Below are 25,384 nucleotides of genomic sequence, written 5' to 3'. Positions count from 1 at the left end.
CAACTTAGGTGTTACACCTACCACCCAATTAGATAACTGTGACTGCTAACTTGTACTAAAACTAATTTTTTATTATACATGCCCTTAATAAAATCTTGCCTTGACATATCCTTATCAATGTCATCAAAATTGAGGGATTATTTAACTTTGGCTTATTATACTTAATCCCTTTGTTAACTAAAGATTCAGAAGTTATAATTTTTTTCTAAATCTTCAGACCTTCTGTATAATTACTCCCTTATTTCTAATTGTTCTTAAATTTCCTAATTTTAATATCAGTAAAGTCCTGTCTCAACATATTAACAACTATTTCCTTCATCTCCTGACTAGAGTTAACTTGTACGACTTCTGCAGCCCTCAAAATAACTTTGTTCATTTGCCTATTCTTTGTAATGCCTCCTCCCCTTTCTTTCTATCGTAATCAGCAAATTTCTCCCAATACTTTGGCATTCTAACACTAGCTTCATCTTCATCTCTATAACCCCGGGGGCTCACATCTGGTGAGTATGGGCTTGGCACACCCAGGGTCCTGAGCTGGATATTATCATTCTTCTCTTTCTTGGTGATTCCCTTCTACTTTTGTGTCTCTCTCTCTCTCTCTCTCTCTCTCTCTCTCTCTCAGGGAACTTCTTTTTTTTTTCCTGGTGTAGCATAAGCCTCAGGCTTCCTTGCACCATATGGCTATTAATAATAATAATAAACCTGGAATCCTTTCACCTTATCCGCATATGTAAGTGGTTGCTCCATGTCCCCATTGGGAAAGGCAGCCACTTAACTATGTCATTAAATAAAGTTGCATGTAACTATTTCTTCTAACTTAGCCTTCAACCATTCATTGTCTATAATTAAAGCAGTGGTGATGACCTCCATGTCAACCCACTTGTCTAAGACATAATTGGAGGCAGCCTTCATTATCCTATTTCCTTCATTAGTAGTGTAGTCTACAATCTGTTTCTTTAATTTAGTCACTAATTCATAGATAGTTGAAACATCTCCATATCTATCCCACTGCACTTGAATATTGCTTACTATAATGTCACTCTCCCACTACAGTATGCTGAATTCACTCTCACATTCGTGAAAGTAGTTCTTTAGAATTCTGGCCCTATGACATGGCACATGATTCTGTTAGATGAATCTGCCCCACAGGTGGCTACACTACAGCCATGAGAGGCTGCACATGATCTGAAAAAATTTAGAGATTATCTTTGGTATCCAAATTCTCAAAGGCACAGTAATGCCAGACAATATTTCATTACTGTTTGCAGTTCAGGTACACCCAGCAACATTGCATATTTAGTTACTACAATTGCCTGTTTGGTTACCACTGTTGTACTGCCTTGTTATTTAACAGGCTGTAGATTAACTGTTATCCTGTACAATTCTTGTCGGTCTCCTTGAGCTCCTCACATCAATGAGGCTATTTCCGATCACAGAATCACCATTGGCTATATGTTATTTTTTATCAGCCCATTCTCAATACAACCAAGACATAGTAGTAAGTGAGAAAACCCAGAATGGTTTCAATATATCCGAGATACTTGAAAACTGCAACCATTTTTGTATTTTATTATTCAATTGTCAGTATTTTATTGTAATAGGCCATCCCATTTAAAATGCTTTTCACATTACACCGAAGTCAACCTTAGTAGTGCTTCACCTACACGAAAGTTTTCTACCACATATCACATTTGTCAAACTTATCACACTGCGATGTGCAGGAATGGTCCAGCTTATACGATGTTATGAACCTTGGCTATCGTCATTAGCAGTCAACTTGACTATGAGAATCTTTATATGCATTCAGAAATGGACAACTGCGCTCAAGTAGTAATAATAATAATATATGGCATAAAAGGGACTTTTATCTCATATCTTAAGGTCACATAAAGTGTGAATGTCTATTATGTTGACCAATTACTTTAATTATTCTCTCATATAGGCTAGATTAAAAGTCTTTAGTTATTGATATATTACATTTACCACATTGACTGCAAATCCCTCCTCCCCTGGTGTGAAAGAGAAGATGGATGAACAAACAAACCAAAAAAAATTAAAAGTAAAAGGGTAAAAATATAAAATGTGTTGTCTATAAAATGTAAGAAAAAATTACAAAACCTGAAATGTAAGGAAAATTTTAAAAATTTAAATTGTAACAAAAAAAAAAAAAAAAAACTAAAAAGCAAAATTGCGTGAATGTTGACCAGACAGACTGATTGCCATGCAGGCCCTCATGGTTAACCAAGCTGACACCATGCATAGTTTTTCCTAGTCGGCATGGTGTGGGATGCTGACAATGGGGTAACTCCAGGCCAATGTGGGACAGAGGTGCATAAAGCACGCTCCACCATAGGAGTCTCTTTCCCTATGTTCTTTTATTCCTAACACCTGGTTGGGTATCTTTCCCCAAACCCCTTTTCCCTCACCCTGGATAACCACCCACTTTCAACTCCCAACCTCTGGGCCAGGATAGGCATCCTGTACCAGGGGTTTCCTTACTCTCTTCCCCTTTCAAATCAAGCGGGTGCTTCAACTACTGCCCTACTCTGTTCTCTACCCCTTTTATCCTACTCTCTTCCTATCTCCTTTCAAACCCACCTCTATCTTGCCTAATTTCCTTTCCAATAATTTTTTTTCTCTCTCTCTGGGCTCTCCTTGGATACCAAGATTACCCCAGGGTTTGCCCCACCAGAACTATTCTCTTCTAACGTGTCCTAGGTCTGCCTCCCAAAGGCAGTGATGGAAACTGAGGGTGTTTGTGGCTCGCCACAGGCTAAGTAGCCAAAAGAACAACACAACCCACACTAATACCTCACCAAACACACACTGGCCTTATATAGACTATTGTATTCTATACAAAAACATGGATTTGGTGGAAACCCCTGTGCCGCCAGACAAAAAACACAATATCACTATGTCAAGTATTTCAGATGAAATACTGAAAATCTATATTACAATTCAAGCCTAAACTTGTCAAATGTAAAGAAGGCTGGTGATATCATGCAGTGTCTTCAGAGCAAGTAAAATTCTATAGATCCACATCAACTGCATTTGAGATAGCAACCTGTATAATCAAATACATCACTACTTTACTAATCGAATCCATGCATTATACAGGGTATTTCAATTAAAAGGCACTGGGGTCTACTCTCTTATTTTTAAGTTTAGGCCACTTGTCACCAGAACCTTTTTTGTCATACTTGGCCTGACACTTTTGAATCTGATGTTAAATTTGAAATAAGTGTTACCATTTACCCTTAATTTATGCCTAATCAACTTGCTTTATTATCTCAGCATGAAAACTACATCCCCTTTCCTCGGTTTAGTATAAATATGTATTTCTAAAATGAATGTTAGCCAATTTTATTTAAAATATATAGATAAAAAAATAACATTGTATGGGTTCTTCACTTTTCAATACGCACGTTTAGCTGCATCTACTGTACCACTGCAACTGCCACATCCCCTCATGCTACAACCATTGTATTTTTCCTCTTTAGATAAAATCAGTTTACATTCCCTTTCACACAATCAGTTTACATTCGTTTCAGAAGTATAACAATATTTAGACTAAATGGAGGAAGAGAAATAACTTTCCCATTGAGAAAAAAGCAACTGATTGGCAAATTTTAAATACAGAAATCATAAAATGTAAGTGGTAATACTTAATCAAATTTTAACATAAAATTCAAAAAGATTATAACTGCATAATCTTGAATACATTCCATCGCATAAATTATGAAGATCCTGAAGATTATCACAAGCATACAGTTACTTTTGATGTGATGCTTCAGAAGTAACATTATTAATGACAGTATTACGCTGCTTGACAAAATTAATAGAACACATAGAGAACATGGTATAACTCATGCAGCTTGCAATGAAGCGGGACAAAATTTGGTATGATTGTGTACCATAGAATAATGATGAAATGAGGAGACAGTGAGAAACTTCACACAAGTATAACAGACATTTATTGGGGTTGTATAAGAATTGCCAAAAAGGTCACATTACAAAAGTCGTACAAGCTGCTCGAAAATATGATCACATCAGTACAGCATATAATCTCTTCCGACAGCTAAATAGGCCTGACAGCAGTGAACCCGCTCAATATAAGGGCGTCTATAAGATACTGTGGCAACAAATCCCATTCTACAAGTGCTGATCTTAGCTCACCAAGTGGCAAAGGAGTTGGCTGTTGGCATGCAATGCAATCCCACACATGTTCAATCGGATTTAAGTCTGATGATCGTGCTGGCCACAGCAATCATTGGATGCTTTCAATTTCAAGATATTCCTTCACCACTTAAGCTCTATGTGTTGTCGTGCATGAAAGAAAATCTGGGCCAATTGTACCTCTAAAAAGTCTCACATATGATTTGAGGATCTGTTTTCGGTACCTCTGCGCAGTTATGGTACTCCCCATCAAAAACTTGAAGAGGGATGCGGCCGTTGATCATTATTCAGCCCCACACGAGAACACCACTTCCACTGTAAGTGTCCCTTTCTCTGATGTTGAAGGAATGTTACCACATTCCTGTGTGTCCAGATGAAATAATGTCTAAAATCTGTTTGTAGGTTAAAGGACTCATCAGAGAAGAGAACTGTACCCCATTTGTCGGGGCTCCAAGTCACACATTTTGACAAGGTCTGTGGTGGTTTGGGGTTTAACAGAATACAAACCACTGGCTTCCTTGCGTAGAGTCCACTTGAACTGAGCCTTCTTAACACAGTCTGTTTGGAAATATTTTCACCTGTGGCCACAGCAAACTCAAGAGACAGTTGATGACAGGACATTGTAGGGCTCCATCTTCCTGTTAGAGCTGGATAGCAGTCTGTTCTGGTTAACATAGCCCTCAGGTGATCTTGGCCAGCTTTTCTTTTAATGGTTCCTCTCTCCTGAAAGTGCCACATTAAATCAAAGTGCCACCTCTTCCTGTAACTGCCTGGCTTCAAGTCATCCAATGGCCTGCTATCTTAAAGAATCATTTAAGCGACGATGACCTGCCATCCTGGCTATTCCACTGACAACCAAAAAATGGGAATGATGTGGTTACAACTCGTGTTTTTATAGGAATGAATAATTTGCATAACGATTTCTATTGGATACTCATAATTTGCACACAAGGATGCCTATTATATCAAATATTTTCCTTCGGCAACACTGTTAACAATAAAATATTCATGAAAAATATTTTGTTCACCTAATTTTTTAAGCAGTGTCTATCAGGATATCTCTGAAATAATTCACAATTTTTCTTGTTAAATGGTTGTGTTTAGCAGAAAAATGTTGAAAACTTATTTGGCACCATCCTGGCATTAGCCAGTTTTTCTGCCCTCATCACCACACCACATAAAGCCCATTGTCAAATACTGCTCACTGTATAAACATACTTTACCTTTTGTAAGTTTAATACTGGTATAGACCAATGAGGACAAATACTGTTTTACTTGTTGAAGCTTGGACATCCGTTTCAGCAGCACTAATTGCTTTTGAGTCTGTTAAGTGATCTTTCTCAACATCAGAGATATTTCTCTTTCCCACAATAAATTTATCCATAACTAGGGTAATACTAAACAGTCACTTTTAAAAATTTTTAAAAATGCTGCAAACATTGACCATTTTAAGTCATTTAGAAAATATGAAACTATTATGCAACAGCATAAAACTAATATAATACTGAACAGCAAAACAGCTACACTAGCACATGCAATTACTCAATAGTAGAGTAGCACCACAAGTGTCAGAACCAACAAACCAGACTTAATCATGAATAAATCTGCAGCTGTTGCTGCAGATTTATTCATTCCAGTGTAACCACAATGAAAATAAAAATTACTATGAATAACTAACTGTTGGTGGAATTTGGTCCATATACACTCTCTCCATCCTATTTTATTATTTACCAACTTTTAAAAATTTTTTTTTTTTAGATCAGCAACTTTGTGACACCCCATATGCTGTTATACGCAACACCCAGTTTATAAACTATTGATCTAGACCATTGAGTTCATGAGGTATGCCCATTTGACAAAATTTATGGGAAACCTTGCAGATCACTTGGAATAATATTGGCCAAGGCACTATTATAAAATTAATCTCCAGAATGCCATGTCTGTGTATGGCAGCAATAAAATCTTGTGGAAGATATTTTGATGAAAATATCATTATAATTATTAATATTAATCATTTCAATATTTTTGCTGTTAATTTTTCAATATTTAATAAAAAAAATCTAAAAATATTTTTGTAGTGTGTTGTTTTTGATATATCAAACCTTACACTGTCAGCTAATTTCAAAAAAATTAATGAAACTGTTGTCATATACTGTGATTCCAAACTTTTAGGTGGGAGTATACCTCTCCTCAATTTTTTTTTTTTTAATGCAAAACATTTTTCGTGTCTGTGTCTTGTAATTTTATGGAAACTATCCAATAAGCCTATCTACTTTGAAATAATTGATGCCACTGTAAAAACCAGAAGCCACAGATACGTGAAACAGATAGTAATGTGGTTTTTCTGAGGTGGTTGCCAGGCGACCACGTCAGTTGGGAAAGAGTCCACTAAAGGCAACTGCACTTTGAGAGTGATGCTGAAGATTGGAAATCCTGATTCACATGGTGAAAAGTTGGAAAACAAGGAGTTAACAGAGCTAGAAACCCTGAAGGTTGTGGAGAGACATGTAGAATCGTGAAATTACTTCACAACAAAGAAAATAGTTTAAGCATTCAAGGACATTGCCATTCCTTTGGAGGATAAATCCCAATGTTATCGGGTTTGTGATCAACAGAGATATCTATGACCTGTCTTGTTACAGGGTCATCTGTGCTGAGAAAAAAAAAAAAGCTGTTGTGTAGGCAACTCTTAAAATAAAATGAAATCCTAAAATAAAAAAATTAAATGACTACCAAAACCTTTTGCATCCTAAAGACTGTTTCATTACCTTCCATGTTACCCATTATTGATTAACCAATGTACCAACACGATCCATTTGTGATCAAGACAGCACTAGGAATTGAAGTGTGTTCAATGTAAAACTGTTTTACAAATTAATACTAATATTTTATGTATTCCATATTTATGTAAAAAATGCACTGACTTAATGAGCCAACATGCTAATGTATCAATGTTTACTTTACATAATTGTGTATTCCCTGCTTATATAACAGGATTACAGATCCAAACTCTTATGTAAGTCAGAACTGTGTATCTGTTCATCTTTTGGTTACCACTGAAACCACTGTTTAATGGCTTTTTTTCATTTCATTCATTCATTCATTCGTGTGGAATCAACACTATGCAGATTCACTTTTCATTCTCCGAAGACATGAAAGTTGCAAGGGTAAAAGAGAAGTTCACTCACTTCCCTGTGCAGTTTCTGGATGGTTGCCATAACATAGAGTTGAGTTGGTAGTGAAAATGTGACAAAATGACTTCTAGGTCTCATGCTTTTGAAGGCACATCACAGATAAACTTTCAAAATTTGTGCATTGTTTTGTTAGTAAATTGATTCATCTGTGCACATGAAATAGCGCAGCAACAGTCTCTGTGATTCAAAGAATAGCATAATCATATCCTCCTCAGCATTTGAAACCTAAAACAACCAGGTTAAAAATATTCATGGCAATAAAAAAGGTATAATTAAAGTAAATTCGTGTACTGCAAAAACTGCATTAGCCTGTGTATAGATGTGGCAACAGTAAGCATGACTGGCAGGCATTCAGTGTAGCAGCAAAAACAAAAGTGGATGCAGATGGAAATTATTCATCATAATTTGACAGATTTCATGAATATTTAATTGAAAAATTTTGGCAAAAAATTAGCTTGAGAAGCACTGTGAGTTTCTCCTCAGTGAACAGTTTTTTGTAAAAACTGTAAGCAAAATAGTAAAAAAAAAAAAAAAAAAAAAAAAAAGAAGGTGGAGTAGTCCCATTCCAGAACCAACAATAGATTAATTCTCATAAATTTAATAACATTAAATACAAGACATATTAAATTCTAAGGTAATAATAAATGAACTAAGCAGATGTGCTTTAAACTGCTGATCACGATTTCCTTTTATATGTTTTAACAAATACATGGCTCCTTTTTTTTTTTTTTTTATCATAAAGATAAATGAGCAAAGTGATATATTCTTATGAATCTGTTTTAGTGTTACTGCTTACAGGCTACTTGAAGTATAACTCTAGGCTTCTTTCATTTTTTCCTCCATACTTTGAGGAAGAGTATCTGAAATTGCTGGTCATGTGCAATTGCCTTGAATTGATGCAGCCATAACATTATATCTTTCCACCTCCAGAAGTCAGTAAAATAAAGATGTTATTGGTTTCACAGCACATCAGCATCCAACCTGCATGTTGTGCAAGCTGGCAAACTCAGACTAACTCACAGGGTGTGTGTGTGTGTGTGGGGGGTCCCCCTAGTCCCTGAATAAAATTGGTTAACTCTAGCCCATACTGAAAATGCTTTTTATAATTGCTCATCTCCAATGGGATTTAAACCAAGACTAAATGAATGACAAGTAATGAGACTACAACACTATAATAGAGAACAGTAAGAAGATAATAATTACCTCCAGCGCTCGCAATAATTTTGCATAGGATTAATTTCTTATTCGTCAGCATCTGCACAACATTAATTTCTTCTTTAACAGAATTTACCCAGGATTTATTTCTTCTTCATCTGATTTTTTGCACAGGATTAATTTCATCTTCATCAACAGAACTGCTCTCTCCATTTTTGTTTATTTTTATACTAGCAATTAATCAATGCTGATGCAACTTCTCCTTTTTGTAGCATTCATATGCATGGACCACATTAGAAGTTACTGCTAATGTGCAGAATAGTAATATGACGGATGAAGGTAGGAAGCAAACATAACAGATTTTAACAACTGATGCTTATCTGGAATTCATATACTTTTTAATCATTAATTTAGCTATAATGACAATCTTCTACAATGAGAATTTTTCAAATGATTGCAATTATCATTATAATGCTCTTTGAATGTATTTGAACTTCATTCTAAAAGGTTTTAAAAAGGGAAAAAGTAAAAGGCTGAAAACTGTTATATTAGTCACAGTGTCAGAGCCCACACTAACATCATTTGCATTCTTGAATTAAAGGCTACACTGGTAGAAGAAAGGAAGTGCAGTCCTCTGCTATTAATCTCAAATTAACTATAATGACAGAAGGGCATACATAATTAAATTACGAGATATCCAAGTTCCAAATTAATACTCATAGTCAAGAGTAAACCACAAATTTTGAACTAGTGTGTGCAAGTAATTAGTTGATGTGAGTGGTGGACAAAGCAATTAAATTTAGTAATTATATTGAACATGCATTTTTAGCCCACTTCCTTAAAACATCTTTCTGCATTTTTGCCTATGTTTATGGGGCTAAAAACGAGTATGTAATAATCAAAAGTATAATAAAAAACAAAATTCTGGAACATGCATATATGTTCCTCATTTTTCTTTATGTGCAAAGGCTATTTATACATAAAGAGAAAAATTTTTAAGAATAATTCTAAATACTGTTTTGATATATGTACAACACTGTTTATTTACATTGTAAATTACAGCATATTCTATATTAGAAATGCAATTTATATATCAAGAATTCGGTACTGAAAGCGGTAGTCGAAGAGATAATTCCCAAATGTTTTGTATAAAATCATAGAGCTCTGGAGTTTCAAGATGGCCATCTTTTATAAGGTCATTTCCTAATACAGGTTTAGTTTCACAACTATGAGATTCAGACTCTTCATAATCTACTTTACGAATGTTGACCACATCATCACAGTCTTCAGAAGTAAAACAAGCAGTTTTCTGTAAAAAAAAATAAAAAATATATAACAAACTGCAAATTTCTGCTCTCTTTAAAAAGAACAGTTTCCTGAAAAAAAAAATTGTAAATTTCTTCTCACTTTATAAAAGTGTTCATGTACGCATAAACAAATGCGTGTGTACACACACACACACTGAAACACTTTTAAAAATTTTCTGAAAGGATTAAATGTTTGAATTATCTTAAATGGAAACATCTTAAGAATATGGTGCTAAGTTTTTTACCTGTTACCAAAAATGAATTTTGAACCTCTGTAGGAAATGCTCTTTACAATACTCAATTGTTTTGACTAAAGTACAATACAGAATAAATAGAGTAGTTACTTCTCTCTCTCTCTCTCTCTCTCTCTCTCTCTCTCTCTCTCTCTCTGTGTGTGTTGTGTGACCTGGAGTATCTGGGTTGTAGGTTTTTTGAAATTCCTCTAGATAATAGATCAACAAGGAAAAATTAAAATTTCCATCCATTTTGAGGGGAACATGACTTTATTACATATTATTTTTTGTGTTTTTAGAATGTATATAAGAGGGAAACTTATGAAACTATTTGTATAACTTACCGCAATATTTACACCAGTTGCCAGCCCTTCCCAACCTTTTAGCTTAAACAAGATAATGGGATCATTGATCACAATTTTTTACAGATTTATTTATAATTTAAATAAAATAAATATGCTAGTGACAAAATTAATGCAATTTATTTTATTATAAAAAAAACCATGTATAAAACATAAAAACACATGCCTATTTCAGTTTTCCTTTAATTTGATGAATGTCATTTATTAATAAAAAAAATAACATTTGATTTTCTCTAAATTCAATTTAATTTTTTTTTTGTACCTATTTATATAGGTACAAAAAAAAAAAAAAAATAAAGTTAACTCAAAAATTAAATAAGGTAAATAATTAAGATTTCTGCCACTAGGATCTTCCAGAAAATTATATTATATTTTACTTCTTTTGCTGACCCATGTTTTTAAACTGTGGCATTAATAAGGATGTAAACAGGAAATCAGAAATTTACACAAGTAAATAGTTATCACAAAACTCTTTTTAATTATTTTTTTTACAACGTGCAAGTTAGTGCAAATGCATCATATTAGTACACAGCAAACTCTGAATTAGCTAAAACGGCAACATTTTAGTTAAATCTCACATTATAAATACCTTCACGAGTTGCCATGATATTGCACTACTTCGAATATGTTATTTTTTTTATTAATAAATGACACATCAAATTAAAGGAAAAATTAGAGTAGGCATTTGTTATAGGCCTAATGAAGCTGATGAGTATAATGAGCAATTGTGAAGAGAAATAGAGTGGGCCAGTAAATCAGAATGCCTTATAATGAGAGATTTTAACTTTCCAGATATTGACTGGAATTTGTGGTTGGTCACTCGCACACTAGCAAGACTTTTGTGGATTTATTGGATGACTGTTTTCTATAGCAACATGTTCTAAACGCAACCAGAGGGAGTAATACCATCAAGGGGAAGGGTTTTGTTTTAGTAAAGGTGACTACAGTGGTCTCAGAGTTTTTAAATTCTATACAGTGGGATCAACTGATGATGTTATCAATGGTGAATTCTAAATGGGAAGCCTTCAGGGGCTTAATCTTGGAGGATACTAGGCTTTTCATACTGACTAAGAAATACTGTTCAAGGTTTAGGCCTAAATGGATATCAGGTGAATTAATGTGGCTCATGAGTGAGAAGAAAAATGCATGGGATGCATATAAATTATCAGGCAATATAGATGCCTATGGCAGATATAAGCAAATCTGTAATCAAGTCACAAAGGAGGTTAGGCAGACGAAGACAGATTACAGGAAATCTTTGGCAAAGGATACAAAGAAAAACAGCAAAGAGTCCTTTACTTATATAAACTTTAAAAGGAAGGGCATGAAATCAGATTGGTCCATTTAATATCAATCATTTGACTGTAGATGATCATTCACAGACAGCTGCCAAACTAAATGAGTATTTTGCATCTACATTCACATATGAGGAGTTATTCAAGGAGGAGAGGGCCAGATGTTTATCAAACTAACAGGGAGCTATGTGATTTTTTTAATAACTGAGAGCAAAGTGGAGCAGAAATTGTTGAAGTTAAACATAAGGAAGGCACCTTGGGTGGATGGGATCTATCCAGTTATATTAAAGGAGGCAGCAAAGGAAGTAAGCAAACCCTTAGCCATAATTATGAAAGCTTCCTTGGACTCAGGGGCGGTCCCAATAGCCTGAAGATGCGCAAATGTGTCCCCAATTCACAAAGGGGATCAAAGGGTAGCATGGTTAATTACAGATCTGTTAGTCTAACTTCTGTTCCAGGAGTCACTGGTTAAGGAAGCGATGCACGATCATCGAAACAAGACTGCAGTTATAGTTCAGACACAGCATGGGAGCAGTATGGCATTAAGGGCAAGTTACTACAACAGATAAAAGGATGGTTGAGTGGGAGAAGATAGAGAGTGGTTATCAATGGACACTGCTCTTCATGGACTAATGTTATTAGTGGAGTCCCCCAGGGTTCGGTATTTATCAATGATATTGATGAAGCTATATTAGGCTTAATGTCTAAGTCTACAGACAATACGAGGGTTGGCAGGGTTGTTAATGACAGTAATGATGGTACGCTGCTGGTAGATCTGGAAAAGTTGAGCAGATGGGCTGAAAGGTGGAAACTGAAGTTTAACACTGACAAATGCAAAATACTGCATAGACAAATGTAAAATACTGCATATGGGTAGCAGTAACCCCAGAGTAACATATCAACTGGGTGGTACTACACTCAGGGTAGTGGAGAATGAAATGGACCTGGGGGTAATTGTGCAGTCAGATATGAAATTTTCTGATCCAGTGCAAAAAGGCTGCAAAAAGTAACTTGTGGTGTCTTGTCAATGATATACAGGAATTTTTCTAGCAGGAATAAGGAGGTGATTATCCCCTTGTATAAGGCAAAGGTCAGGCCACACCTTGAGTACTGTATACAGGTCTGGAGGCCTCATTTTAGGAAGGATGTAGATCTTCTGGAGCAAGTACAGAGGACGGCAACAAGATTGGTGAGTGGAACAAAGGGCTGCTGTTACCAAGAAAGACAATTGCAGCTTCTGGAAACTAGTCACCTGAGAGTTGATCTGATTGAGGTGAATAAAGCCTTGAATGGTTTGAGCATGCTCAATGCTGATGGGATTCTTCCACTTGCTCAGATTACTCACATGAGGGAGCATAAATTCAAATCGAGGAAAGACAATTGTAGAATAGATGTGCAGAAATTCGCCTTTCTTCTGATATCGATTTGTTCCGATAGTCGGAACAAACTTCCATTTGTTGTAGTGGAGGTCAGCAACTTAAATAAGTTGAGGCAGAACTAGACAAACATTTGGAGTGAACGGATGGGCAAAATGGGAAGGTTTTTTTTCTTTTGGCTGATGCTATATAAGCTTGCTTTCTTGAATCATATGCCCTGCTAATGCTAATATTTCAGTTAGAAAGTAATCTAAGTGTATGTTTTTTAAAAATCTTTCAGGGTTGCTTTCACTATCACCCAACTATTCTCCTTAATCATCTCTTTGTCAGAAATTTTGTAAAGAAAGGCATATTGTGCATATTTTGAGATGAAAGTTGGTAACCAAGATAAAACTTGTGTTCAACAGTTGAGCAAATAGAGTCAAGGTAAGTAAATATATCTGTCCTTTGCTACCCTCAGGATCTAGCATCAAGAGACTGTTATTGCTATTTCTGCCAATCTAAAGTGCAAGGATATAATATTAGAAATATTTAAAATAACTAAATGCACAAGGCATAATACATTAAGAGTTTAATATCTATATAATATCAGTGTGTAGATACACCATAGACAACTCTTAAGAAACTACAAAGTAGTTGTAGGCATCATTTGCTCTTTCTCATATTGTGCTCTGCCTTCACGACGAGTTGCCGTGATATTGCACTACCTCGAATAAGTAACGCTTCACTTATTAATAGAGAAGACTATTATTACTTATTCTCAGTGAGTACCACCACCCAGACATGTTTCAAGGCTATTGGCCTATCATCAGTGGGTGGGCAGGTACCCTGGTATTGCAGACATGACTTGTCTGCAATACGTGAAAGCAGAGCACAATATGAGAAAGAGCAAATGATGCCTACAACTACTACTTTGTAGTTTCTTAAGAGTTGTCTATGGTGTGTCTACACACCGATATTATATAGATATTAAACTCTTAATGTATTATGCCTTGTGCATTTAGTTATTTTAAATATTGTCATATACACCTTTTGGCATCTCTCATATTGTGTGATTATTTTCACAACTGGGTCGTCATGTCTGCAATACCAGGGTACCTACCTGCCCACCCACTGATGATAGGCCAATAGCCTTGAAACATGTCTGGGTGGTGGTACTCACTGAGAATAAGTAACAATAGTCTTCTCTATTAATGAAGCGTTACTTATTCGAGGTAGTGCAATTTCATGGCAACTTGTCGTGAAGGCAGAGCACAATATGAGAAAGAGCAAATGATGCCTACAACTACTTTGTAGTTTCTTAAGAGTTGTTTATGGTGTATCTACACAACAATATTATATAAATATTAGAAATAGAGAGAACTCTGTATCAAAATCTACAGCCTGTTATAAGATATGTGGATCTGATCTACCTATATCTTCAACACAAATTTGCAATACAATTTCATAATTCAATTCTGGATGTAATGTGTGACATGACTGTTTCCAGCATGAAAATATACCTGAACACAATGAGCTAAATGATTTAATGAGAGATGCAGATCTTCCAAATTCTTCTGCAGAGATCAAGAGATCAAAATTCCAAGCTAAAAATATAGCTCATCAGAGACACATTGTGCACATGCCACGAAGAGTTCATGCCAAACTTTTCTTAGAAAGATTCCTGTATATTTCAGTAATATTTATGAATTAATTTCTGCCTACTGATTCATTATTCATATACTGTACAAAGGAAACATTAATACTTCTGTCACAATTTCATATTCAGGTCACATAAAGAAGACGTACAAAAATCTCAACCTTCTTAATAAAATTATATATGAAGGTTTGTTGTTTGTTTGTTATTTGGTTTTTAGGAGCATTAGCAACTAAGGCCATATTGCTCCAGGGATATGCGGTGGTCATTCCTTGACCTTTCCGCATCCTCTGTATTTGGTGGTCACGGGCTCAAACCCCGGTCTAATCAAGAAGCGTGTGCTACGCACTGCTGCTCCTACCTACCTGGCTACTATATATGAAGGATATAATTAGCTGCTTTGTGGAGACTTGAAGGTGCTATGCAAATTGGACCAGCAATCAGGTTACACTGAAATGCCATGTTTAATATATGAATGGGACAACAAAGCACAAAGTCTGCATTAAACAAGTAATGCAGTAACTATGCAGAGACAGCATTTTACTGGGTTCAAAAAATGTTAAACCTAATTAAAGTCCTTTTGCTTTCACTTCATTTAAAATTAGGATTAATGGAGCAATTTGTAAACACTTTAGACAAAAATGATAACTGCACTAAGCATCTTTGTGAATAATGTCCAAGACAGATGCAAAATTTAAAGAAAGCATTTTGGTTTGACCACAGATAAGAAAGTTAACTTCAAAAGACCAATTTGAAGGAATGATGACTACAGTTGAAAAAGAAACTTGGACTGGAATCAAAAAATGTTGTGTGGGAGCAATAAAGCATAGTAGGAGAGATATGAGAGTTGTTTGGTTTTTAGGAGCATTAGCAACTAAGGCCATATTGCTCCGGGAATACGCGGTGGTCATTCCTTGACCTTTCTGAATCCTCTGTATTTGGTGGTGACGGGCTCGAACCCCAGTCTAATCAAGAAGCGTGTGCTACACACTGTTGCTCCTTCGCGCCTGGCTACGGAGGCACCCCAATATGATAGTTGTACAGAGTCTGTAGTTTTAAAAGAAAAGAGAGCAAAAAAAGAAAACTCACTTTTCTGGTGCAAAGGAAAAAATATTTTTAACATGTTCTGTGAACAGTGGTTAAAAGTCAGGGGTATTCCAATAAAGATATGAGATCCTTTCCATAAATCTGTGTTATAAAAGATAAAAATGGGATCAGCAGACCCTTCTTTTGTAAGAAATAAAATAAGATATTTAGAGTGAATGAAGTTAATATTCTTTAGCCCCTCCTCCCTTCCTATCCTCTCCATCCTTTCTGTACACAATGTACTCCCCAAATTCCAATTCTGCACTGCTTATATCTGTGTGATACAAGTCTCTGATATCCCAACTATACACGCCTTTGATATCTTGACTAGCACTTCAAATTCATCAAATTTATTTACTATACTCCTAGAATTGGTGTAAATGCAAGTATACAGCACCTGTTCTTATTTTTAGTTACCCTAACACAGCCTATGTATTTATTTAATCCACGATGGCTCCCAGCAGCCTTTCAAATCCCCAAAACCTCGCTTTCCGGGCTGCTGCTCCTTCCAATAGAAGCAGTGCAAGGATCACTTTTGCCTCTGCCTGTAGCTATTGTTAATTTATTAGACTGTGAATCCCCCCCCAAGCTAGAAGTTTTCCAACCCACCTAAAACTGCCTCAATGACATCAGCAAATATTCTTACACCATTTCTATTTAAGTGTATCTCTTCCCTGTAGAAACAGTCTCACCTGTTAACAAGCACAGATGATTCTGAGAAAAATTCTACCCCATGAGTCTTGCACAATCTCTCCAGGGCCGAATTGATTAACAAGGTTCTCATCATATATTCCCTCCTATCAAGTCTGGGCAGAATTGCAGACACTTTCAAATTTAACCCTAACTCGTGACTTTTTTTCAACACTGACCTGTACTTGTTAAGTAAATCTGCATATCTCCTACTCTTAATGTCATTAGTGCCAACAGGTACAACAACATCATCCTTTGTGCCCTTAAAAGGTGATATCTGCTCTACAATGTCCTCAACTTTTGCCCCTGGTACTATTCCACCTATCCTTTTTGCATAATATATTTCCCATCTCCGTGCCAATAGAGTCACCAACAATAACTAGCTGCTGTGGGACCAGTGCATTCTGCCCTGAAGATTGCCGCTGTGTTGCCTGATGCAAAAGAGTGAGCTCCGGTGTTAAGTTGGGCAGCTGAGAGCTTGATGGGTCCCTCCCATTTTAATTCCTTCGAGGGCATTACGCTACTCTTCAAACTCTCATAGGCACCCATCAGAACTCTGAGTTCGCACCAAATTTCTTCACGCTCCGCACCTAGCACACAAAGACATTCTCCTTGGCTAGATCATGTCCTGTTCCAGAAAGGTCTGTAAACATTTCATAAATTGCACATTTTTTTTAGGCTGTTATGCACTGGAGAATCACCCCTTTTGGTTCTTCCCCAAGCCACAGCTTTCCCACTACTTTGTGCACATTGCTTTGCTGCTGTAGTCTTGGGCATGATTTCCATTTAAATACAATGCAATTAATTAACAATGAAAATTAATAAGGTTAATAAATTTAATTGATTATTTGACTATACTATACTTGATTATACAATACTATACTAAGCTAATGCAGTGATATGTATTCCACTATACAGTTTTACATTATACCTTAGCTATCAGGTTCGAGATATACACTATCAAGTTATTCTATACTGTAACGATCAATGTTAAATTAGTTATATCCTTAGCTGAATACAAAAGATATATTCCCAAAAAGTGATTAAAACTTTCAAAATAGTTATTTATTAAAATTAAAACCCTACTATTCTTCTGCGCTTCTACAATATTCCCGCCAAAACACCGATACAACAGCGGTATGAGTAGCAAGTTGTAACTTACAAAATCCTCCCTTAATAATCCTCCCTAGCTAAATTTTAAAAATAAGCTAATGAATGCTACTAAGCCTATTTAACCTATTTGTAAAACACAAATTAATACATTAACTAATCAAAATACGATAAGATTTTCTAAGAATACTTATCCGTTTACAGCAGCTTCAGAAGTCTACATCTTCATGCCTATAGTCTTGTTCTCATTCAAAGTAATCATTCAGTTCAAAGCAGAACTCAATGATTACTTTGTGGGAATGAAAATAGTATGATTATATTTCATTTTACTTTTATTATTATTTTATTTATTATATTTTTTTCTGATGCAGAAAAATTCTCATTCCTTGCGTCATTTGGCCTTATTAATGCTAATACTAAAAAGAATCAGAAATCATACAGCTCATTCCATTTTGTACTATGTGATACCAAGCAACACAAGGGTGACAATAGCCACCCTTGTGGCCATTGTCACAAGTCCCTGAAGGACATCAAATATTAACTATACTTGGGTGTTATAAGGTACTAATTTTCAACATTGTAGTCACCATGGGAAAGGACCTGACTATTAGAAAAATCAGACTACATGAAGAATGTAGTCTTTTAATGAAGTTTCAAATGGAAATATAATACATTTTCTGCTTATACTCCAGGATGAGTATAAGTCAGAGGAGTTCACAAGATAGAGATAATACAAGAAACATGTTCCCTTGGATGCAAAATCTAATAGTAAACAAACTTTTTTTTTTTAGGGGGGGGGTGCTTGTTGTCATTTTGTGCACTGACTACACTGATCATATTGTGCCAGTTCCTATATCTGTAATCACTTTGTCATAGGAACTGAAATGGAAAGATAATAAATTTTCTACATATACTCCAGGATGAGTATAAGTCAGAGGAGTTCACAAGATAGAGATAATACAAGAAAGATGTTCTCTTGGACACAAAATCTAACAGTAAACAATCTTTTTTTTAGAGAGAGGGAGATTGTTGTCATTTCGTGCACTAACTACACTGATCATATTGTGCCAGTTCCTATGATATCTGTAATTGCTTTATCATAGGAACTAGTATACTTATATATCTATATAAGTATTTGTTCATAGGTCAACTTGCATGTTGTGTGAGCTGAAAACCAAGAATAATTCACAGACAGGAAACCGACTCCTTCTACCTGAGAATGCTTAGCTACAGCTCCAAATGAAGAGGTCCTTAAAAATTCATCCCACCTTTTACAGTATTTTTGGATCTGCACCTCTTTGTATCAGTGAAATTGGTAAAATCACTACTCAGTCATGAGGATCAACTGTGAATGTGCTGAAGCACATTCATGATTGGACTCTGTTCTTACATGCCCTAAATTACATTATTCTTTGATTCCTTCCATTTCAAGGGTGTTATTTGTGGGAGTCATCCCCCCACTACAATTTTATGCTGTTATTTATCCTGATGTCTTGAATTAATCATGTTATGTTTGCATAGCACATAATATGCATATACAGTATAATTAAATCTGCACATTACGAATATGTTATATAAATATTTTATAAACTATAGTTATATTTGCAGAATACCATTTCTGAAGGTGCTGAATCAGAAGTTCCAGAATGTGACAAAGCACTTTTGTTATCCACAAGATCAAGAACCAGATGTGGCCCATGAGTACGAGACTGTTGAAATCTAATGCAGACCTGTCAACCAATTTGTTTATATCAATATAGTTGCATATGTAAAGTATACAAGTTCTGTAGTATAATATAAAAAGTGAAATCAAATGTACATAAACATCATGGGTTTTCTATATGGTTAAATGATACACTGAGTGACCAATTTATTAGGTACACCGATCTAATGGGGAGTAGGTTCTCTCCCCCCCCCCCGCCAAACATCCTGGATTTGTCATGCATTGGCTCAATGGAATGGCGTCAAAAGTGTGCCACCACAGTTATTACAAAGTGGGTGGTTGTGGATCGCTACTCTGAAGAGCCTGTTCACCTCATCCCAAGGGTGCTCAACTGGATTGATATTAGGAAACTGGAGAAACCAGTTCTGTTCAATTATCCTCATAACATGGTGCATTATGCTGTTGAAAGAACCCATTTGCAGATGGATATGGGGTGTACCCATTAGGAAATTTTCTGCCTGTATTTTTGGTACCTGGATGGATGGGCCATGGACTTACGTTTTTGACATATTCTAGTCCTCCCATCAGCATAAAACAGCAGGAGCCAAGATTCATCAGAGACCAGGAAATGCTTTTCTAATCCTACATTGTCAACAATAGGGTTTCTGAGCTCCCTGCAAATGTACATTGTTTTTTGTTGACAGGAGTGGAAATTTGTTTCTCTGTTGGCTGTAATACTCCACTTGTAAAAATGTAAAATGAGTTGTGCATCCTGAAATGTCTCTTTGACTACCACTGTTGTTTGTTTGTTATTTGGTTTTTAGAAGCATTAGCAACTAAGGCCATATTGCTCCGGGATATGCGGTGGTCATTCCTGACCTTTCTGCATCCTCCGTATTTGGTGGTGACGGGCTCGAACCCCGGTCTAATCAAGAAGCATGTGCTATGCACTGCTGCTCCTTCCCACCTGGCTACGGAGGCGCCACTACCACTGTTGTACTGGGTTATTAATCATTTGAATGTGGCCTTTCTGCTGCCCTGCACAAGTGTTTTTACTCTATTAGCTTCTTACATCAACAAGCCATTTCTAACCACAGATTTGCTGTTGGCTGGATCAGTGTTGGCTAATAATGTATTAGTGGCAAATAATGCAAGAAAGCAAGCTTGCCCAACATCAACAAAAAAAAAAAAAAAACTTCCTATACCACTTTGTCCACCCCTCTAACAATTTTTCTAGTTCTTTCTTGAAATTATTCAAACTACCCACCTCTACAATACCAGATGGAAGTTTACAATCAACTACCTGCTGGTTAAGCAAATTTCTGCACATCTATCCTGCAACCATTCTTCCTGCAAGATAAAGGATTTCAACAGCAGTGAGTTTACTCAAACCATTCAAAGCTTTAAACACCTCAATCAGAGTTCTTCACAGATGTCGAGTCTCCAGGTGTTGCAATTTACAGAACTGACGCCTTTCCTAGTACGAGTACCCTTTTGTTGCCCTCACTAATCTTGTTGCTCTTCTCTGAAACCATTCCAAAAGATCCACATCCTTCCACAAATAAAGCTTCCAGAACTGTATACAATATTCAAGATGCATCCTGACCATTGCCTAAGAACAAGGGATAATCACCTCCTTATACCTACTGGCCAAATTACTGCATAACATCAACAAAACCTCATGGGCTGTTCTGGCATCCCACCTGCACTGCTCAGAAAACTTTATATCTGACTGCACAATTCTCCCCAGGTCTTTTTCATTCTCCACTGCCACAATTGGTACATTAATCTGGGATTGCTGCTACCCATACAAAGTATCCTGCATTTGTCAATGTTAAACTTCAATTGCCACTTCTCAGCGTGTCTACATAATTTTTCTATATCTTGTTGCAGTAGCATATCCAGACTACTGTCAAGAACCACCACTCTGCTAACCTTAAGACTATATGTTTTTATCAATATCATCAATAAATAATGAAAACAACAATGGGCCCAGCATTAAATCCTACAAGACTCCACACATTAATAAAAGAAGAGCAATGCCCATTGATTACTACTGTCTTCTCCCACTCGACCATCCCTTTATCCATAGCTGTAACTTGCTCTTAATGCCACAGTGCTTCAATTTGTATAGCAATCTTTTATGTGCAACAGTAACAAAAGCTTTTCTGAAATCTAAGTATATGATGTCAAAATTATTTTTTGAATCTAGTTCCTTTGTTTCTGCATCACAGCATCCAATCAGTTTGGTCAGACAAGACCAAAATACTCATACTGACACATCTGGTGCTAACTACCATATTGTTCAATGTCACTTATAACTCTTATCTTGGTGTTATTATTCATGCATCATAATAAGACCCGTTTCTTATTGCATAGTATGGACATGTGATGTTTTTATTGAAGGAGTGCTCGATTTCATGAAAAGGGCAGGTGTGTACCTAATGAAGTGGCCACTCTGTATATATCCTATAACTATCTCAACTTCTTGATACCTGTGAAAACATTATGATTAAAATAACTGAAAAACAAAATGATATCCCATTTATGCATCAGAGAATGAATGCAAAATTTTTATATATAGTACATACTAAATTTTTACAAACAGTGTTTGTAAAAAAATAGGTTCATCTGAAAACAGAGATTATATCAGTTTTAGAAAATAAGAATGTGTTCATATTTCAGTATCAAATTAATTCAAAATACAGTTGAACTTGGTTATAACAAGCACAGAAATAAGGAGATCACAGTTGTAATGAGCAAAAAGCCATAATGATTTAATTATATGTATTTCCATAAGATCGCTCACTTATAACGAGGATATAAGTACTACACGGATATACCATACAAAGTTTGGTAACTATGCAAACATTCTTAATTACTCGGGTAGTCGGAAAAAACCCAATTCTTGGAATAGACAAAAATGAAAGGGGCGACAACTTTTATGACCACCCACATTGGATTAGGGGTCAGTTTATGACCTAACCTTGTTATTTTGGGATGGGGGCTATACAACAGTGCATTGGTGTTCCGCATGTAAATTCTATGGTCACATTACCCTATTTACAGATTTTCTTGTATTCATTGAACCATAAATTTATTTCAGGACTTCTAAGAATTTTGGAGACAATAATTGTTTGTATGCAGAGCAGTTTACTGTCATTTTAAAGTAAAATCAGTTAGAAACAAACCCTTCCTTCGGAAATGTGTCTACTAACAAAAGAAAGTGTCTCTCAATTTGCAAGAAAGTCAGAATTATTCATGAGTTAGAACTTGGTGCAAAAAATGTCAAAGTGTTTAAAACGTTTTCTTTGTCCTCTTCAACAGTATCAACATTGTGAAAGAATAAATGTTTACATATCTGCACTGAAAAAAGAACATAACCGGAAAAAAAAAAAAAAAAAAATTTTGAAAGTGCGAGGTTAAAAACAAATTTTCATAAACAAAAAGACTAATTAAAATTGTTTTTTATTAATTAGTATTGTTTTTAATTACGGACAAATAAATTGTGTTTAATATTAAGTGTTTTGCAGTTTATACAAGCATAGTAATACAAATAATATGTAGATATATACTTATATTATTTTTTTCTCTCTAATATTTCTTCTGTTTTTTGAATCTATCTTTTTATCAAGTTATTGAGAATTTAGAAAAATAAGAGGTAGATTTAACTCATCACTGATATAATGAGTAATGGTTACAATGAGGAAATTTTGACAGTCCCTCGATGCTCATTACAACCCAAGTTCGACTGTATATTAAAAAAAATTAAACAACAAAGCTGTGTACGATCAACTGTAGAAAAAAAGAGAGACACACATGCACAGTCATGCTAGATTATCTTAGAAATTTTATTAAAACAGCTTCAAACAGTACCTAAATTTTGACCACAATTTCAGTTGACCAGAGATGGGCTATGATGGGTTGATATGGACAAATGACAAGACAACTGAAGTCGCTAGGAATCAATATATTATATCCATAAATTATATTAATTTCATGATTGGTCTGTCTACTTTGTAGGATGAAAAATCGCTACACCTAATATCAACTTACTCAGACGGCACTTCAAAAATGTATTAAATGTTCGTACTGCCAGTAAGAGATCTATATCATACCACTCTGGTAACAAGAACTGGACCAAGGCGGTCAAACAAGAGTCAACTAGCATAGCACCCACAGAGTTCTGCAGACTGCAGCAATAAGACATGGCTAGTCAAAAAGTCAATCTTTCTCTTTCCATGAAAAATTTAAGAATTAATATACAGTAATACCCCGACTTACGCGAACTCGGAGTTACGCGGTTCTTGATTTTTTCGTTTAGCAACGCTGCCGCCCACTATCTTCAAGGTCGTTTTTCATATGTTATCGATATACGGTGCGACGGCGGAGAATGAGAGCGAAAGATGAACAAAATTCAGCTTTGCTGCTTTTATGTTTTTTATATCAGTGAAGGGGAAACACATTTCACCATAATAACGTATAAACCAACACAATTCTAGCTATCGGTATAATCGCAAATGCAATTAGATCGAGTTTACTACCAGTTTATAACAGATTTCACTAGCAGAAACCAACTGGATTTTTATTGTTTTATGGTAGTAACCCCTAGAAATGTGAGGTGTTAATAGCGTATCTCTGCCTTTATGGTGTTGTTTATTCAGTTGCTACATGCGCGCAGCTTTGTTTATGCGTATCAAGCGTGCCTCCTCGTTTTGTAATTGTGCTTTATTCCCTAAAAATGAGTAAAATACTTAATTAAAAGGAGTGAAAAGGAAGCGTCCTGGTGAAGACACTGCAGATTCATAGAGAAAAAGAAAAGCAATTATCGATAAACAGAGGCGGACTGGGTCAAAAATTCTTACCCGGGAAAATTTATAGTGGCCTCATGCTATGGTTTATGGCCAAAATCACACTGGCCCACTGGGGTTTCCCCGGTAAGGCTTATGGCCAGTCCGCCTCTGTCGATAGAGAAAAAATATGAAATTGTGAAACGCTTTGAGCGAAATGAAAGACCATGCGATATTGCACGTGCTACAGGCCTAAATGAAGCAACGGCGGAAAGCACATAACAATTGCAAACTTGACAGGTTGAAAATTGAAAAGGGCTCAATTGTAAAGGGCTTAAAAATTTTAGAAAACATAGACTCCAACGAAGAACGCGTTATAGCTACAAAGCAAGGAATAAAAAAATTATTAGCTTGCTACGAAGAAATTCTGCGTGAAAAAAAGAAGGCGCTGTGTCGTCAGACGAATTTGTTAGATTTTATGAAGCCATCGACATCGAAATAACTTTTTAACGTAAGTCATTTGTTTTTTTAATACATATTTTGTATTAATATGTATAAAGAACTGCAATTTTATTAATATTTTTCTTCTAAACTAGTGTTTTTGTTAGTCCTTGGTCCAATTAAGCAAAATTTATATGTATTTATATGCAAAGTTGTACCCCGACTTACGCGATTTTCGTCGGACCCACCTATCGCGTAACTTCGGGGTATTACTGTATATATTTCTCTTTTCTTTCTTAAATTTATCAGATTCGTAAATTATAATCAATAAAATCAACAATAGTGAAATGAAATGTTATGAATGATACTGCTGCATTTTAAGGACTTTAAAAAGATAAACACACTAGACTTCAGCATACTAAAGGGTGATTCCATGTCAAGTGGACTCATTTTGAAGATGGTCCCTGCTCGACCATCTTCAATTTTATTGAAACTTGGTGTAGATGTTTAAACCGGTTTCCAAAGAAGCTGTGCAAAAATTCAGTTCAAAATATAGTATGCTTGAGGCACCAGCACCTTTTTTGTGGAGGTCACTTGTGTTACGCAGAGAAAATCACAAAAAAATTTTCAAAGTTTTAAGTGTTACTGTTGCACAATATTGAGAGGTAGTGTTCTGAAACTTGGTATACCTAGTTAACTTTTGGCAGAGAATGCAAAACGTTTGGTGTCCAGACTCAAAAACCTTCATATTTTTTACAATGTGGTCTAAAACTGGCACCAAAAATTTGTCGCAACAAATTTAAGCAAGACTTTTGAAAGTCATAACTTTGAAATAAAAACCTTTGGTACCTTCTTCTTTGGGCATTCCAT

At 35.6% G+C, this 25,384-nt stretch overlaps 1 protein-coding gene across 1 annotated transcript in view; it reads right to left on the bottom strand.

The window, feature by feature from the left end:
* Positions 1-9,618: 9,618 nt before the first annotated feature.
* Positions 9,619-25,384, bottom strand: part of LOC150089365 (DIS3-like exonuclease 1) — a 280,186-nt gene continuing 264,420 nt past the window's right edge. The window contains exons 21-22 of the mRNA XM_090389957.1: positions 19,234-19,350; positions 9,619-9,834 (exon numbers count right to left, since the gene is read on the bottom strand). Of these exons, the coding sequence (XP_090246083.1) occupies positions 9,619-9,834; positions 19,234-19,350 (333 nt within the window). The remainder of the gene's footprint in view (positions 9,835-19,233; positions 19,351-25,384) is intronic.

This window comes from Mastigoproctus giganteus, chromosome 2 (assembly GCF_048544385.1).
Source record: "Mastigoproctus giganteus isolate SK-2022 chromosome 2, ASM4854438v1, whole genome shotgun sequence".
NCBI lineage: Eukaryota > Metazoa > Arthropoda > Arachnida > Uropygi > Thelyphonidae > Mastigoproctus > Mastigoproctus giganteus.
Note: the sequence above shows the minus strand (reverse complement) of the source record. Positions and strands in the feature narration are given on the sequence as shown.